The 18,179-nt window shown below is 41.0% G+C and overlaps 1 protein-coding gene across 1 annotated transcript in view; it reads right to left on the bottom strand.

The window, feature by feature from the left end:
• Positions 1-16,671, bottom strand: part of LOC128744070 (chitin synthase chs-2) — a 35,568-nt gene extending 18,897 nt beyond the window's left edge. Inside the window, exon 1 of the mRNA XM_053840834.1 lies at positions 16,568-16,671. Within this exon, the coding sequence (XP_053696809.1) occupies positions 16,568-16,671 (104 nt within the window). The remainder of the gene's footprint in view (positions 1-16,567) is intronic.
• Between the last annotated feature and the right edge of the window lie 1,508 nt (positions 16,672-18,179).

Here is an 18,179-nt window from a genome sequence, read left to right as displayed (position 1 = left end):
ATCGATAGGTTCTTACGTCGATGATGTCCAAGAAGTACCTTCCATCAATTGAAACTTGATCGATTTTCGATTCAGACTGGTGTGATGATAGACTTTGCCGGTAGTAGGTGCTTCGTATGACAATATTTTTTGGGGGAAGCGCTGAGTCAAAGGCAATTTTCATTCGTGAGTTGGTGTGTACTGAAATTTCCAATAACCGGTCTGAATTCTTTCTCCTGGCCAACCGTAGCGTTGAGCTCATCCAACTAGGAGAGAATCCGATAACATGTCCAGCAAAATTTATTAGACTGCGGAGGGCCGGACATATCGCAAAGATTTCAGATAAAAGTCCGGTGGAAAAGCTTTCGGTATCAGAAACAGAGGCGCACAGCGTACACGATGGATCGATCAGATCGAATGTGACTTATGAACTTACGAATGATGAGACAGATTAACCTGAATTAACCTTGATTTTTTTCAGTGCAAGTGGCAAGTGGCAGATTTTACTGCAGAATCTCATTTCAATGATGTTTGTTCTGAATCGTTTGCCACACTTTGACATGTTGATTAGATAGATCGTCTTTAACACGATTTGTATTGAAAAATTTATCTTTTTTGTTAAAATTTAATTGTAATTTTTTTGGGTTCCATTGAGTACCTTCTTGAAACAACAATCCCAAATCGCTGGCAATCGTTCGGCGTTTCTTTATAAATTTATAAAGCATGAGTATTCACGTTTTATACTTATTTGATTGGTGCATACAACATTTAATTAATAGTTTGGAGCTCACATTAGCGATGGTATGCTCAAGTAAGTTCAATAAAATATTCATTCGCTAAGTAGCACCCACTGGCACTCGTTTTGGATGATGACACTTTCTCGTGTGCAATGGTTTGCCGTTACGAGTGTTTACTGGTTTACTAGCAGAGAATCATATTAAAACAATAATGATGTAAACATGCAAAAAAAAAAAAAAATGAACGAACCACCAACGTGTGTAATTGGCAGCCTGAACCGCACTATTGTAATAACTATGATGGGTTGGAAACCGTGACGATATGAATACCAAACGTTCCAACACCTCAAACGATTGAACGGATTTTGCAATGGAAACGACTACAATGAGAGTGAAAGTTGCATAGTTCGTAACCTTGCAAGATAACAACAACAATAGACTAGCGTAATCCACCAGGTCCCGGCCCGTTCGTTCCGAGGCACAGTCTGACCTAACGTATGTGTTAATAAACTCTCAAGTTCATTCGATTCAAAGTTGCAACTTGTTAATTACATTAGATACTCCTCCTCGTCGTCATCGTTAGCAACTCGACAGTAGTAGTGGCTTTTGTAGCCCATGTAGTTCCCAGAAGAGTGCGGTGGACGCCCGATTACTCCCTCTCCTGTCTCGAAGGATCTCCGACCAGCGTCAATCCCACCGTTGGGGTCAAACACAATATCTTCATCATCGTCTATTTCAGCCGTAGGCTCAAAACCTGCTGCACTAACTCTTCGATACATCACTGGTTCTTCTATCACACATCACAACCCACGTCTTTTGTGGGACACTGTTACAAGAAGCATTTGATCAATGGGACATACTTCACACTGATAACCAACAAATTTTATCATGAAAACTTATTAGATCCTTCCGAAGTGATCAGTTAAAGCGTGTGCTACTGACCAACGAACTGCCTACCGCGCTCGATTCGATCGATGGACTGAACTAATCGAAAAGAAATTTCCTTGATGCGCCTGTTTAGCGTTTGGCTTCTTCGTGAATAGCTGTTAGGACGTTCGATTTTATTACAGGCTTGGTGTAGAAAAAATAAACGCAAACTTGTTGAGCCTAATTGCGAGAAGAACACCGCTCGAACAACTCATTAAACCCACAGTTTTAAGCCAGTACCGCCGTTCGAGAGTGAGAGTGCGATGCGATTGGGGGCTTTTGCACCTTCCTCGCAGAAGTCTTGAAAAACTGAAATCACGCGTAGTCAGACCACTTTCGTCCAATGCAGACGAACGAGAAAAAAAACGGTGTTAAACACTACCTCTCGAGCGAATGTTTACCGACTGTTGCTGCTGGTTGTTGCGGCTGATTGTTGATTGTTGACTTTGTAAATTTGAGGCAGCCCCAACCAGGTAGGTAAGTGCCCAACTGAATGGATAAGAAGGTGAGCGGGTGATGGTGACGCAAAAACAAAAACGGATGATTTCGCGCACCGGCTATGACCGTAACGGATATTTGCGATAGCCACGATTATCGGAACGGGCAGTTGTAGAGTTTCCGTATGTACATAGAGGTACGTGCTGGTTGCTATTTTAGGCATGTTTCGAGCGCAAACACGCGGTAGCGAACTTTTGCGGTTGTGCGGTTTGGGTATTTTAATGTAAATCAAAGCTTTTAGTCGGTCACGGTGGGTTCTTTTTTTGAACGTGGATATGACTATCAGAGCGTTCGGAAGGTCACGATTCATGAGGTAGAACCAAATGGGACATTGATTCTAGTTAACCCATTATGACCCGGGTATACCTAAATTTGAACCAAATGAAGTGAAACTCTGTAATCTATTATATTATAGCACGAATGTGTCGGGAAACGCAAAATCGTCATTTGGAATGCTTTCAAGGCCAAAATATCGCGGGTTTAATATTTCATAGGCTCAGTTTCAAACAAACAAATTACAAAGTCGTTTACAGATTTCTTATCGAATTTTGTGATAGACTTTACATATAAATACCAATTTACATGTCAGGTAATGTTTCGTCACTAAATGTAGACTTTTTCATGCGTTTTGGGGACAAAGTTTTTTTCGCCATTTTTTAAACTTTTTTCCGCCATTTATCAAAACTTTGCACTGTTGAAAATACAGATGAAATGACAAAAACTGACAAATTATATCACACACACATCAGATTGATGTCTTATCTCTCTTGTAGTGATATATTTACAATGCTAACTATTGAAATTCAGCAGTAAAAAGGTTTTGAAGACGAGGTATGATATATCATACGCTAGGACATAATGGGTTAATCGAATTTTATCTTGTTTGCATGAAAAACGGTATGAAGAGTTTCGGGACTCTACTCCGGTTATAATTGGCTCTCATTACAGTTTAATTCGATCTGCGGATTCTCCAGATTGGGTAATAAAGCACGTTATACAAACTTAATAAGCGTTGCCTCAATGACCCTGCATTACCTAATTCTCCGCTTTTTCCCTCTTCTCCTGATATACTATCAACACCTTTGTTTCATTACTTTCTGATGCTTGTTAGGAGACACCAAATGACACGGTATTCCTAAAAGTTTTCAGAACCCGATTAATGTAAATTTAAAAAACCTGCGTCCCCTTTATGTTAGGCATCCGTGCAAACGCATCTAGATTGCAGCGATAAAATAAGCAATTCAAAAGAGAGCAAAACGTAATAACAATATGAAGAGAATACCGTGGACCCCCGTTCGTTTGACCGTTTTTAATCTGAGCACTTTTTAATTTGAAGCCCGTTGGTTTGCACGACGTGCAAATTAAAAATGGTTCAAATGTCATTCTCAATATGACATTATTTACTTATGCAGACAATGCACATAAACACGATTTGTTTGTGCTGGTCTAGCGTGTTCAATCTGTTTCACAATGCGTTTTCCCAACGATTATGGTAGAAATCTGATCGGAGAATGAAATATTCACTGCTTGCAACTGCCAACTGAATCAAACCACCAAAACAATAACAAAGAACAGGGCAGCCAGTTCACACAAGCTCCAGCATATTTAGGGCTACAAATTGTTCAAATTTAAAGCTAACCCCGTTAGTTTGCATGAGGAATCGTTCAAACGAACGGGGGTCCACTGTACTCTCAATTCTCTTCCTGTGCTGATATTTTTTAATATGAGAATCAAGTTCAATATTTTGTTTCGTCTTATATCCCGACTTATCAGTTAATCACTGGTTCATCTCTGTAAATGAATGTTGAATGTCAAAGTCAATAAATTCGGACTCAAAATTGAAATTACTGGAACTGAGAAAAAAAGAGAAACAAAAGAAAAGTAAAACAAATAAAAAAAACAAATGTGAAAGAGGCAGAGGACGTAAGGCAAAGCAAAAAGGAAAGGCAACCCAGGCAAAAATAGAAACAGACAAAAAGAGACAAACAGATGCAGATAGAGGAAATTGAACAAACAGCAAAAAAAAAACAGGAAAAAGACAAAAAGAAGAAAAGAAACAGAAAAGAATGCGAGAAAAACCAGAGAAGAGAGAGAGAGAGAGAGAGAGAGAGAGAGAGAGAGAGAGAAAAGAAAGAAGGAAGATAAATAAGAAAGAAGAGAAAGAAACTAGTTAAAAAGAGAGAAAAATGAAATGAGAGAGATGGAAAGAAGAAAGAGAGACAAAGGGAAAGAAGAAAGAGTTAAAAAAGAAAGAAGCGAGAGGATGAAGATAGAAGAGAGATAGAAGCAACAGAGAGAATGACGGGATCTCCCTCTCATTATTCTCTTTCTTCACTTTTTTTCTGTTTCCTTTTATTTGTTGGCTTCTTTTTATACTTATTTCTCTGCTTAGCCAGTTTAGCTTAGCTAAGCATATTTTTTTGGAAACGATGATTCTACAATTGATGAAGGGACGGTAAGGGAAGGTAATGAAGAAGGATTTTTTTTTCGGGATTGAAGGGGAGGGGTGGAAAGGAAGGGGGGGGGGGTAATAGTTAACTATGCTTAACAAGTTAACGTTGTGACTCCTATCTTTTGTCCAATGCTGGAAGGTGCATGGGTCGAACCAAGCTGTAATCAGAGATTATAACCGGATTTGAGCCCACAACACCTGCCAGGGCGTGTCGCTCACTGGTACCCGTGTACCTTTGAACCACAGCCTGACCTAATATATGCCTTCATATATGCCTGACCGCATTTCAAGGTCATGACTAAAGTCACGAGTTTGGTCAATTAGCTAAGCAGATTAGGTGTTTCCTTTTATACTTATTTCTCTGAGAGATAAAGAAGAGAAAGAGAGAAGAAAAAAGAGAAAAGAAAAGAAGCGTAAAGAAGAGAGGAAGGAGAGTGGAAGGACAGAACAAAGGTAGGTAGAGACCATGAAAAAGAAAAAGTGAAAACGAGGGAAAACTAGAAAAAGAAAAAACGGAAGAAAAGAACAGAGAAAGAATGCGTGTGTAATGAAACGAAAAAGAGGGAGAAACAGACAGACAGACAGACAGACAGACAGACAGACAGACAGACAGACAGACAGACAGACAGACAGACAGACAGACAGACAGACAGACAGACAGACAGACAGACAGACAGACAGACAGACAGACAGACAGACAGACAGACAGACAGACAGACAGACAGACAGACAGACAGACAGACAGACAGACAGACAGACAGACAGACAGACAGACAGACAGACAGACAGACAGACAGACAGACAGACAGACAGACAGACAGACAGACAGACAGACAGACAGACAGACAGACAGACAGACAGACAGACAGACAGACAGACAGACAGACAGACAGACAGACAGACAGACAGACAGACAGACAGACAGACAGACAGACAGACAGACAGACAGACAGACAGACAGACAGACAGACAGACAGACAGACAGACAGACAGACAGACAGACAGACAGACAGACAGACAGACAGACAGACAGACAGACAGACAGACAGACAGACAGACAGACAGACAGACAGACAGACAGACAGACAGACAGACAGACAGACAGACAGACAGACAGACAGACAGACAGACAGACAGACAGACAGACAGACAGACAGACAGACAGACAGACAGACAGACAGACAGACAGACAGACAGACAGACAGACAGACAGACAGACAGACAGACAGACAGACAGACAGACAGACAGACAGACAGACAGACAGACAGACAGACAGACAGACAGACAGACAGACAGACAGACAGACAGACAGACAGACAGACAGACAGACAGACAGACAGACAGACAGACAGACAGACAGACAGACAGACAGACAGACAGACAGACAGACAGACAGACAGACAGACAGACAGACAGACAGACAGACAGACAGACAGACAGACAGACAGACAGACAGACAGACAGACAGACAGACAGACAGACAGACAGACAGACAGACAGACAGACAGACAGACAGACAGACAGACAGACAGACAGACAGACAGACAGACAGACAGACAGACAGACAGACAGACAGACAGACAGACAGACAGACAGACAGACAGACAGACAGACAGACAGACAGACAGACAGACAGACAGACAGACAGACAGACAGACAGACAGACAGACAGACAGACAGACAGACAGACAGACAGACAGACAGACAGACAGACAGACAGACAGACAGACAGACAGACAGACAGACAGACAGACAGACAGACAGACAGACAGACAGACAGACAGACAGACAGACAGACAGACAGACAGACAGACAGACAGACAGACAGACAGACAGACAGACAGACAGACAGACAGACAGACAGACAGACAGACAGACAGACAGACAGACAGACAGACAGACAGACAGACAGACAGACAGACAGACAGACAGACAGACAGACAGACAGACAGACAGACAGACAGACAGACAGACAGACAGACAGACAGACAGACAGACAGACAGACAGACAGACAGACAGACAGACAGACAGACAGACAGACAGACAGACAGACAGACAGACAGACAGACAGACAGACAGACAGACAGACAGACAGACAGACAGACAGACAGACAGACAGACAGACAGACAGACAGACAGACAGTGGAGAAACGACCAGCGAACTACCAATCCCGGTTAGCGTTGTCTCGACAGACGCATTGGAGGTGAAGTAACGAGCGCGACGGAGCAAACCAAGCTTGGGCAGAAGAAACCCTGCGAGGGTGGTCGTGAGGTGGTGGAAGTCATGACGGTCGCCATCTCCGGATCGGTTCATGTTTTGATAGGTGTACGGAGCAGTGTACAGTCACAGCCTCCCCCTTTAGTGGGTTAGAGTCCCACACTGTGCCACGTGATGAAGCAATACATCATTAGTGTGTCTGGCATTGAGCGTTTCCTCAAGAAAAAAAAACTGATAGACAGATGCATACGTGCCACTTAAGTCAAAACCATGAACAAATTCACCGCGTAATTTCTAAAATTCGTATGAAAAAACCGTGTAGCTACCAAAATTCACGTAAAAAGACCATGAAAACTCAAAACTGCGCGTGAAATAGGAGCGTAGAGTATATCCACGTAAATTCAGAAATTTGTGTTAAAAAACTGCGTAAATTCCGAAATTCGTGTAAAAATAGTCGTGTAAAAAAAACCCACGTAAAAAGCGACTTTTGATCGTGTGTATTTGAAACAACTAGAGTAAAACGGTTACCGGAAGCGAAAAGGTAGCTGGCATTTTCAAGCATATGCAACTTTCGAAATTTGCTATGATATTATCTCGTTTAGTAGGTCCTCCGTGCCTGTGGCAGCTGTTAGGTAGGGTCCAAGGATAACTACCGCAAAATATTGGGTCATCACCAAGCGAAACCTGAGAAAGGTGCAAATGGCGGTTGGAAGCTGGAGGCAGTCGTTCTTCGGAGAACAAAGTGAACGAGGCAGCTGTAAAGAATCGGTTGGCCGGAGTCAAACGGTAAACTAATTGAACTTAAAGACGATTATTAATTTGAGTTTAGAAATAGAAAATTACATCAATTTTCACAAACTTTTGTTTGACAAACTTTGATGGCAACACACTTTAGGTATCCGAAAAGACAGTGGTAGATTGGAGGAGCTTCAATTTTCCTCACTTTGGCTTGCTTCTAGATCCAAATAATCTTCTGTATGATGTGTTAAACACGGGGTCAGTTTTAATTTGTCATACATGGGGACAGATCTTGCCGGATGTAATAAACATGGTATACTAGACGACGCAACGTATTTTTGGTTTTCTTTCTGCTGCTTCTCACACAGCCCTCAATGAGTAGTCGTTGTTAGTTTAACAAACCCATAAAATTGCCACAGATTGTTTAATTCAATAATTGTTGCATATAGTTAGCTCACATACTACCTACGGCGGGCAGTGCAATCGCAACGGATGACTGGAATTCGGCGGACTGGCGGACGTGATCAGTGGGGCGCTTTAGACGATAATTTTTTTTATACCTATGCAGTTAAACATTCATCCACTCGTGCAAATTAATCCAAATTCGGACACGTATGGTGAAACTGACAATGGTTTTAACATTGGCCAGGAGATTTCTCACGTAATAACTATCCGAGCCGGGCACAGGCAGTAAATAGATATAATTTGTTGCTGCCTTTGTGGCGAGCTTCGGAAGGTGGTTGTACAGGGCATTGTTTTGGAAATTTTACACACCGAAAGGGCAACTGTTTGGAATTGGAATTTCATCTAATTGGTTCAAAATTTATTATAATTATGTCAATTACGTTTCGAAAAACATTGGGATTTCTTAATAGTTTCAGTTAATTGTGCGAATGACTTTCGAAAGATCAGTACCGGCTCAGTTTCAATTAGTCTTGTCTTCAACATACATTACTAGATAATTAACTACATTTCACCTGTATTAATGGAATTGTTTGCCTAATGAGATTTTTAGTTTCCGGTCAATATGGAAGGCCTAATATCAATTAATCTTACGTAATAAACAGCTGGGCGAACTGAACACACACACACGAACTAGTGGTGTTGGTCATTTGCTTCTGCAAACTAACGATACCTACCAGGGAAAAGCTGCGTACTGGAACTAATTTCAATTCAACAATTTGTACGGCACAATGGCAGTGCGGATTCCAGTTTCAAACTCGTAAAATACCAACCGTCCTGCCAGCCGCAAACAAATGCGATGCTTAATTCGGGGCGATAGCAACTTACTGCACTGGTAAACTTTAATCATCATGAGCGGTAGTAGCTCAGTTTGTTTGCGCCGGATAATGAGCATTGGTTGGGTGTGAATTTGCCCACCGTTTCTCGTCGTCGACGACGACGACGACGTGCTTGTTTGTGTATATAGAAATGAAGAAAAAGATCACGATTGGATTATGCAAATCTAGGTAAAATAAAAATAACGCATGGCACAGTCATGGCGAGAGAGCGTTTCTATCTGGGTCACCAGTGCGGTCAGTGAGTATCGGTCATGCTTAGGTTAATTCACGAGATTTGAATGTTCGCTGTCTGGTACCTACTGATTTTTAACGAGAAAAAAATGGAGAAAATAACTAGAGCTGAAGTCCTCACCTTGCCACACTGGTGAAGATTACAAATTTTCATTATTAACTCGTGAATTCCATTCGAAAATTATTTATAAAAAATAGTGAGCTGTTGAAGAGAGATGCTTAGTCTTAAGGATTTCGATTTATTTTTTATTTTTGACAAAAGCCTAGCACTGTGCTAGATTATTAAAAACGGAATGTTACTTTTACTTTCGTTGTTTCGTTTTACTTTCTAACAAAACAGAAAACTAATTTTCATCAATGTGTTCAATATTTTTTAAGTGCAGTTGAAAATCAACACATAATAAAATATTTATCAACCAAGTTTAGCACCTTCGAAAGTACGTTTTCTTTATTTTCTATTTAGCGCATTGTTGTTTATAACGTATTGGTAATTAACTGTACCATGTGTCCGTCGTTATTACGTATCTAACTGGAAGCAAAGTGCAGATGCCTAGCCTGAAAGGGCTTCAGCAAGGCGTTTTCTATTGGTTTCCTGTCTTGTGCCGTAAGCCGTAAATTTTTTTTACGGCTTGATGCATAATAACATTTGATTCAGAAGACATAGTATTTGCAAAACTCTTTGAAATACGGCAAGTTATGACGACTACGAGTTATTATTATTAGTTAGGACTTTCACAAATTCATTCAGAAGAAGTAAAATCAATTATCAAGTGTTTTGCAGCAAAATTTTAATCGAAATCGTCATGCACAAAAGCAACAAATCGCTCTTCTATTGTCCCGGAAACGCCTTCCGGAAAACGTAGTGATAGTTGATAGCTGGGTTTGATTTGGCAGTACACCCCGAGGGAAAAGTTTTTGCTGATGCCATGGCTCCCGGGTCGTTTAGAGTCACGACAGGAAGCCTAAGTAATCGAACTACTATTGGATGGATTCGCAATCCCCAATCCTACGCATCTAGTGTTCTGCGTTGACATACTGTCTAGCAATGTTTGATTGGTCTTCTGTTCCTGAATGCTCGGATGTTAATATCAAATCCGTTGTTGTCAAATATCAAACTAAGAAATTTGAAAACCAAGCGTTATCGGGCAATTCAAACGTATTCGCGGTCCTTACTTGAAGGCACAATTCTGTATTGCATGCAACGCTTTTTGTACCTAAAAACTAAAGATGTGCTCCCTGTGTAAGAAGATCACACGAATAATTGCGGCGCAATCCAAAAATATTCTGTTCGAGTGTTCAAAATATAAGGAGGATGGTCTGCCGTCGACTGTTTTACTCGAAACTTCAACAAGCTCGACTACGGCTGCAAAATTCATATTCATGTGGGGATTTTCGGCCCATTAAGCGGTAGCCTGAATAACATTCAGGAACTACGTTGAAACTATATTTATTCGAGACGAGATTTTTATAACAATTGATACATTTACTGAATATCGGAGTGCATTTTGGTCTTAATGAAACGCTACTGAATTTGAGTTATAGTCGCGAGAAATAACCCAGCTAGCATTTTCATATGTATAAAAAAGGTAAAAATCAGCATTACGTACAGATATACATGCTAAATAAATCGTATTGCATGCGCAAAATTGGCATATCCTTACTATTTTGGAGGCGATATACGTGATTACGAATAATTTTGAGCATTACGACTATATAAGTATTTATATACGATAATATCCGATTAAGCACGAGTCGCTCCGTACTACTCTACGATTTTGTGCTGAAAATCGTATGTATGTCAGTCATTATCATTATATACGACAAAAAATCAACTTGATCCCACTTTATCCAGCTTTAGTAACGATTTCGAGTTTGTTAGAAGATATTTACGATAGTTTTCGTACATTGATATACGAGTTGGTGCTAGCTGGGGAAGAAGTTGCTGCGGCTACTCTAGGCCCATTTCTTATAGTGATGTCTGTGTTTTTAAATATCCAGCAGGACAAAAAAGCCTGCATGGTACAAACCATAACAATTATAAAGCAATCCACTGAATAACTCAATAAGTGGTACTCCATAATTTCTTAGTTGCGTAATTAACAATAAAGCTGATTTTCGGCATATTGTTGGGGCTTATCAAAGGCTTATCGCCTACCATAAACCGGCTGTATCTATTTGAAGAAACCTGAGAAATTACAATGAGCAAATAGCGCAACCCAGGGGCCTATTCGGTGGATTATTGTCCTTCAAAAGCAGATTAAAAGAGAGTCAGATGGAGAACGTGTCAGTGTTGCCTAGTTTTGCAGTGACAACAGCTTGCTTCTGGCGCTAGAGTACATTAAATCGGTCATATACACTAGCACCAGAAGCAAGTGGTTGTCACTCAAAAACTAGCTATATCAAAACGATAGAAGAGTTTCAGGCGCCTCGCATATTTGTAGCAATGTAAATAGTGCACCTTATTTTTCAGGCTGAAATTGAAAACAAAAAGCTGCAAATTGCTAGTAAATGAAAATTGATTTATATTTTTATATAAGAGGGGAATTTTTGTGTTCCTTCGTGATAAACAGAAGTAGAATTGACTGAAGTTTTTGAAGCGTTCCAGATAAGCTAGTCCATCTCATCGAGGCTCAGTACGAGGCGTTCTCGTGCAAGGTTTTGCACGATGGTGTCTTGTCTGATCCCATAAGGGTTACTACAAGCGTGAGACAGGGCTGCATTTTACTACCGCTTTTGTTTCTCATCGTTATGGATGAGATATTAGAGCAATTGACCGTAGACCAAATTGAGGATTCCCTTGGAATCCTCTAACGATGGAGCGGCCGACCTCATTGTCTTGCTCGCACAACGCCGAAATGATATGCAGAGCAAGTTAGTTGACCTCTCCGATAGCTCCCAGGCAGCAGGTCTGACAATTCCACCAACTTCCAATGAGGAACTCCATCGTCGGTGTCATCAACGGCCAATAGCCACAGAAATTCGTGAACGTAGGTGGAAGTGGATCGGACACACCTTGAGGAAAGCAGCGAACGAGGCCTGCTGAGAAGCACTCGACTGGAATCCACAAGGACAGCGTAGAAGAGGCAGACCCAGAGGCTCACGGTGACGCAGCTTAGCCAACGACATCCGGGCTGTAGACGAGAACCTGTCTTGGCTACAGGTAACAGCCATGGCGGGTAACCGTCAGCAGTGATCTCTGATTTCATCCCTTTGTTCTACCGGACCAGCGGACATGGACACATAAGTAAGTAAGTAAGTTTTGGAGCGCCTTAGTAGAACTTCGAACTTCGAAAACAGACACTGGTGAAGCTTGCAAGTCGTAGGCGAAATACGTATCTGTCACGAATAAATATAAATAGTGGAATATAATTGGAAAGTTTTCTTTTTTATTTAATTTCAGAAATAGAATTATTCACAGCTGTTTAATTTCTACAATAAGTAAACGTTATCATTATTGCGTGTTTTCCAAACCATTATCAAGCGCAGATACGCGTAAGCGATTGCTTCTGTTTTTCGGCCTAATTACGAGAAATAGTGGTTTTGATGTTTATTGAATAAAAATTAGCAAATTACTTACATTTTTATGAAAAGAGCTATAACACATTAAAGCCTAGAAGTGCTACCTTCGTTTTAGTATTGTTATATAGCGGCAAAGCTTTTATTTGAGAAAGCGTTGCAAAAAAATGTATGCCGAGTTTAGTAGCATGCTGAATATATCCTCTGGTACCCTACTTATTCTAACGACTTTTCTCCCCAAGAGTTTTCTCGGCCCTATTCCGTCTGATCTGTTGGATATCGATTTGCTTAGGGCAGCACACATGCCTAAATAGTCGTATATAGACCAGTATTTACGTCCTTCATGCTTAATGGATCAGGAAAATTTTTCAGAACAGAATGGAAAACTCGTTTATGTTTCCGGTTTTTAAAAAAGGCGAAAAAAAATCTGCCTGTATCTAATAGGGACATCACATCACTCTGTGCAGGCTCCAAACTGATGAAAATTATTGTGAGTGAAATAATTGTTTTCTCCTGTAAGAACCATATTTCTCCTGACCACCATGGTGTCGTACTAGGAATATCAGTTGATACAAATTTGCACGAATTCATTACATTTTGCACTTAGACAATTGGCTCTGGAAACCAAGTCAATACCATCTACACTAACATTAAGGCAGCATTTGATCGAATTGATCATAATATTCTCTGCTCTGAAGAGGTTCACCAAGCTTGAGTTTTCTCAACGCCTTTTTCGGTGGTTGGAGTCAAACTTGAAAGCTACAGACTAAAGTTTGTAGAGCGTCTTAGTAGAATACGAAACTTGGAAATTAAATACAAAAGAAAACTTATCCAATTTAATTCTACTATGTACGAGTTCGAAAACAGATACAAAAAGCCTGCAAGTCGTAGGCGAAATACGTATCTGTCAAGAATAAATCTACATAGTAGAATTAAATTGGATAAGTTTACTTTTTATTTAATTTCCAGGAAGCTACAGGTTAAAATCAGATCATCGCTATCTGATATTTTCGTGAATAAGACTGGAGTTCCCCAGGGTAGCAATCTAGGACCGTTGTAATTTTTGCTGTTTTTTCAATGATGTGTCTGTTCTACTTAACGGTATTTACATCTACCGTTGGTACATGCCAAAGATCTAAAAATATACGTCAATAAATGATAAATGTGTCGTGATTTCGTTCCCTAGTAGACAGAGTAGCGAAGTTTTTGAGTTTGATTTTCGCATTAACAATCGAATCAAAGATCTGGAAGTTCTGATCGACACAAGTTTAACTTTTCGGAACCATCTGTTAGCTATCATCGACAAAGTAAATTAACAACTGGGATTCATGTTCAAAATTGTCAAGGAGATCGAAGACCCACACTATCTTCGCTCATACTTAATTCTGTGCAAACGTCCGGTCTCATCCGCAAAATGAAAAATTCGTCAGTTATTCGGTTACCGCATCATGGAAACTGGATTAATCGGGTAGAGGCTATCCAACGGAAGTTTGTTTGGCATGTCCTTAGGCATTTATGGTTGAATCTCTCACCATACGGAGCTGTCAGTTGATGGGATAGACAACCAACGAAAAAAGAAGAAAAGTGTCCAAAATTTCCTTCGTCAGAAGTGGTTAGCACCACATTACTAGAACACTTACAAGCAAGGCTATCGACCAGGGATCTACATCAATAAAGCAAATTTTTGCACATGCCTTTCAATCGTTTTGATTCAATCGACGTGTGCAATCTTCAGTGAATTTTTTCACGAGACTCGATAGCGCAGCCCGAGTAAGGTAACCTACCTAAACAAAGATTATTACGAAAATTCAAGAAAACACAGATCGGAATAATCGACGTCGACTTAAGCGACGAAACAAGGACGACGCATGAACGCGTGGCTGGGGCGACGTGCGACAGCTGTTCGCCATGGGACACTACGATCGTGATAGGGCCGGATCGAGACTACCGGTGATAGAGCCCCATAACTTACTCACCGACGCGTATGGTAACGGCCAGCGATGTATAAACTTCGTAGCTTCCCGAAGCCTGGTAGTCACCGCTAACACAAGGCTTCGTAGTGAATTACCAAGCGCGCTTTTTAGGGAATCGCACAGCTACGGACCAAATTTTTACCTTCTGACAGATTTTGCGGAAATGTTGGGAGTACAACGTGCCCACGCATAACATTTTATTTGACTACAAAGCAGCATACAATACAGTCCACCAAGACCAGCTATGGCAGATGCTGCACGTATACGGTTTTCTGAACAAACGATCCGTCGCGTTAGGAGCTGCATTGGATCCAGTGATGTGTTTCGTGCCATCTCTGGGGCACTTTTGAGTCCTTTCGATACGGCGACGATTGTTGAGATAAGGTGACGGCACGAAGCTTCGTATCCTGCATGCTTTTCAAGATTGCTGTTGAGGGGGTGATTGGACGAGCCGGCATCGAAACGAGAGGCACGATTTTCACCAAAAATTTTCCAACTCCTAGGTTTCGCAGATGACTTTGATATCATATAGCCAGGAACTTTGTGATGGCAGAGGCAATCTGCGACAGAAAATTGAGTTTAGGAGGTTTGGGCTAAAATAAATGCGCCGAAAACCAAAAAGCGAGAAATTAGCCCTGCTTTGCCCATCGCACAATGCATACGCTGCTATACGAAGTTGACAATATTCAAAACCCTCATTAGATCGGTAAATTGTTCTTTATGGACTTGAAGCTGTAACACTGCTCACGGAGGACACACGCGCATTTGTCGTGTTCGAGCGGGACGTGCTGTGGAGTATATTTGGTGAAGTACAACCTGAAAGCAGAGAGTGGCGAATGGCGTATGTATCACAAGGTACAGAGGGATTCTCATCGTAGATCTCGCGAAAATCGGTATGCTACGGTGGGCTGGACATGTTGTAAGGATGCCGGACGATAATGTGACAAAACGGTTCTCTTCAACATCCCAACTGGCACCAGGAAAAGAGGGGTCCAACGTGCAAGATGGCTCGACCAGGTCGAGAGCGACTTGTGATTTATGCGACACCTGGGACCGTTTCACTGTTATTTTCAAGCCGAATCTTACCATCCATGAATAATAGAAAAGCCCTTGGACTGATTTTTGGTTGTTAAAAGAGCTTATATTGATGATCAATGGAAAATTCAAGTTATTATTTCCATTGCAATCAAAATCAACGATTAAAAAAATTCTTCCTACTTCAAGATATTTGGAAGTTCAACATTTTTTAACAATAAAACTCAATGGTCGTTTGCAAATAACTCTAAAAGTAGTATCGTACTGACAGTAATTTATTTCGAAAATGAAAGGGCGCAGCTCTGGTCGGTCTCCGTATCGTGTCCAGGTGCCTTAGAGCGCAAACCAAGGTCACGCTAATACGCTTAAGCAATCGCTCGCACAGCTGCCCACGTTGTCAACGGCGGCGGCGACAGCAAGGAACGATAACGGAAAACCGAACGGAAAAAGGCAGCTTGTCACTCTTCTAGTTAGTGGACACCAAACCTGTGTAGACCTGGGCTCTACCTGAACACACATGCGAGCGAGTGGTGCCGATTTAAACCGGTTCGCTAATAAAACAGTAATTTATTCCTTCGGTATCACTCTCGTAGAGGTTCGGTCCAAAACAACCATTCGGACAAACTATAATAGGTTCTCTACATATTTTTTTTTTATGGTGGATATGCCTAAAGGCCTCAGCAGCCAGCGCGCGGTGTGCGTTACTACCAATATCATATAATTGACTAAAACCAATACCCCTATGGGCGTACGGATTTGTGCAGTTATTTCCGTCTAATTGCATGTAGCAAGGCACTAAGGTCGGTTTTAATGGGGCTGAAAGGAGGTTAAATATGTGTATCCACCAGCCGGCCGTTGAAGTTGACAGCAATTAGTACATATTTAAGAGAACGGTAATAAAATTGAATCGCTCAATTCGCTAGCTAAACTAATATCTAATGCCGTTATATTCTTGCTTACCTGCCGCCATAAATGTCCTGTGTCAGTGGGGTGCTTTCATCGTCCGAAAAGTTATCATCACTCTCGTTCTGTGTTGCCAGAGGTCGATGTCTGATAGCAGACATCCTCTTGGCAAACGCCTCTGTAATGGTGGAAAAATAAACGAAATTAATGAGGAAATGTAAACGTTCAATCGTTACTTAGAATAACATTACATGGTATTACAAGCATTTATCATAAAGTGTGAACTCTATGTTCGAGTTTTCAAAGAAAGAAAGAGCATTATTAGTAATTTTCTAATACTTTTCATGATTCGTGGTTAAACAAAGAAAAGTCATTGAGAACAGTTTATTTGCACAATATTTTGTCTATCGACTCGTTTGTATCAATACGATGGTGTACTTCAACAAATCGGTGAATAGACATAGACCCAGGTTGTTAGCCCCTGCATCCTACACCTAAACCTAGTGTCGTCCTACGCAATCCCATTTGTTCCCATTTGTGTTGTTCGCTTATTACGGCAATCCTCACTTGACCATTTCAATACGGCAGCTACCAGTAATGTAGTAGCTATATTGGACATAACCCATAAAATGAAAGTAGAGCGATGTGGTAATTTTAAAACCCCAGCTAAGAGCTGATGCATATTTTAAAATTAATGCATCATCGGTATTGTCTTGCTCACGACGATCGATGTAGATAACAAATATTTGTTTTGTTTCAACATTCCAAAATAATATCCTATTTACTTTAATTTAGGAGAACCTAAGAATTCTTGTAGAATCGGAAGGAAGTAGCCGTGAAACCGTTTTCAGCGACTGTCCCTCAGAATACATGCAGAACAATTTGACACTTCCTCCTTCCCACTGGCTGGTACTGCTGCTATGATGGTGGCAACAGATGTCGGATTCAACGGCTCTTCAGGCTCACTTACACTTCTGTTCGGGTAAAATGCCACGTTGTCTAACGATCGTCGTGTATTTTTTTTTAAGAGTGTAAATGTGTATCACGCCTGGTCGATTGGGTGGTGCGGTCCACTTGACAGTCAGCAGCGGTGGGAGAGCACTCTTTTCACGTCTTTGGAAGCTGTCTCTATAGGGTAAACTTGAACTTTATTGGGCGGAAATGATGGCGGGGAGGCTCTCCGAAGATGTGCGCGGTATTCGGGCGGAACAATTGAAACAAACATTTCGACTAATGTTGGCAACAGTAGCGCGGTTGGTCGTGTCTCATGCTGTTTCGGGTTACCTACGATCGAGGTTCATCGTTTGTTGCTCCGTGTGTCTTTCGGTGACTGTTGAGTGTTTGCGTTTCAAATTCGATTTTAATGTCTTAATTTCGTTGATCTTTATTCAAATACATTTTTTTTGTATATGATAGAAGGGCATTAGGTTCAAAAAGCTACTGCGACAGCCTTAGTGTTCGTTTTTTCTAGCAGATATTCAGACAGTATCGACTTGCTGAAATAGTTTTGCGTTTTCTGAGCGTCATTGTAGAAAAATCGATGATTGATTGACCAACCAGATCAATGAGATTACTTTTTTGTGACTTCGACAAATGGTAGGCAAAGCATAAAGTAAAAGTCAGTTCAGGCATGCTATTGCCCTCGGTCGAATACCTTTCTAATGGTTAT

The sequence above is a fragment of the Sabethes cyaneus genome, chromosome 3 (genome assembly GCF_943734655.1).
Source record: "Sabethes cyaneus chromosome 3, idSabCyanKW18_F2, whole genome shotgun sequence".
Classification (NCBI taxonomy): domain Eukaryota; kingdom Metazoa; phylum Arthropoda; class Insecta; order Diptera; family Culicidae; genus Sabethes; species Sabethes cyaneus.
The sequence above is the reverse complement of the archived record's forward strand: the minus strand, read 5'-3'. Positions and strand labels throughout refer to the sequence as shown.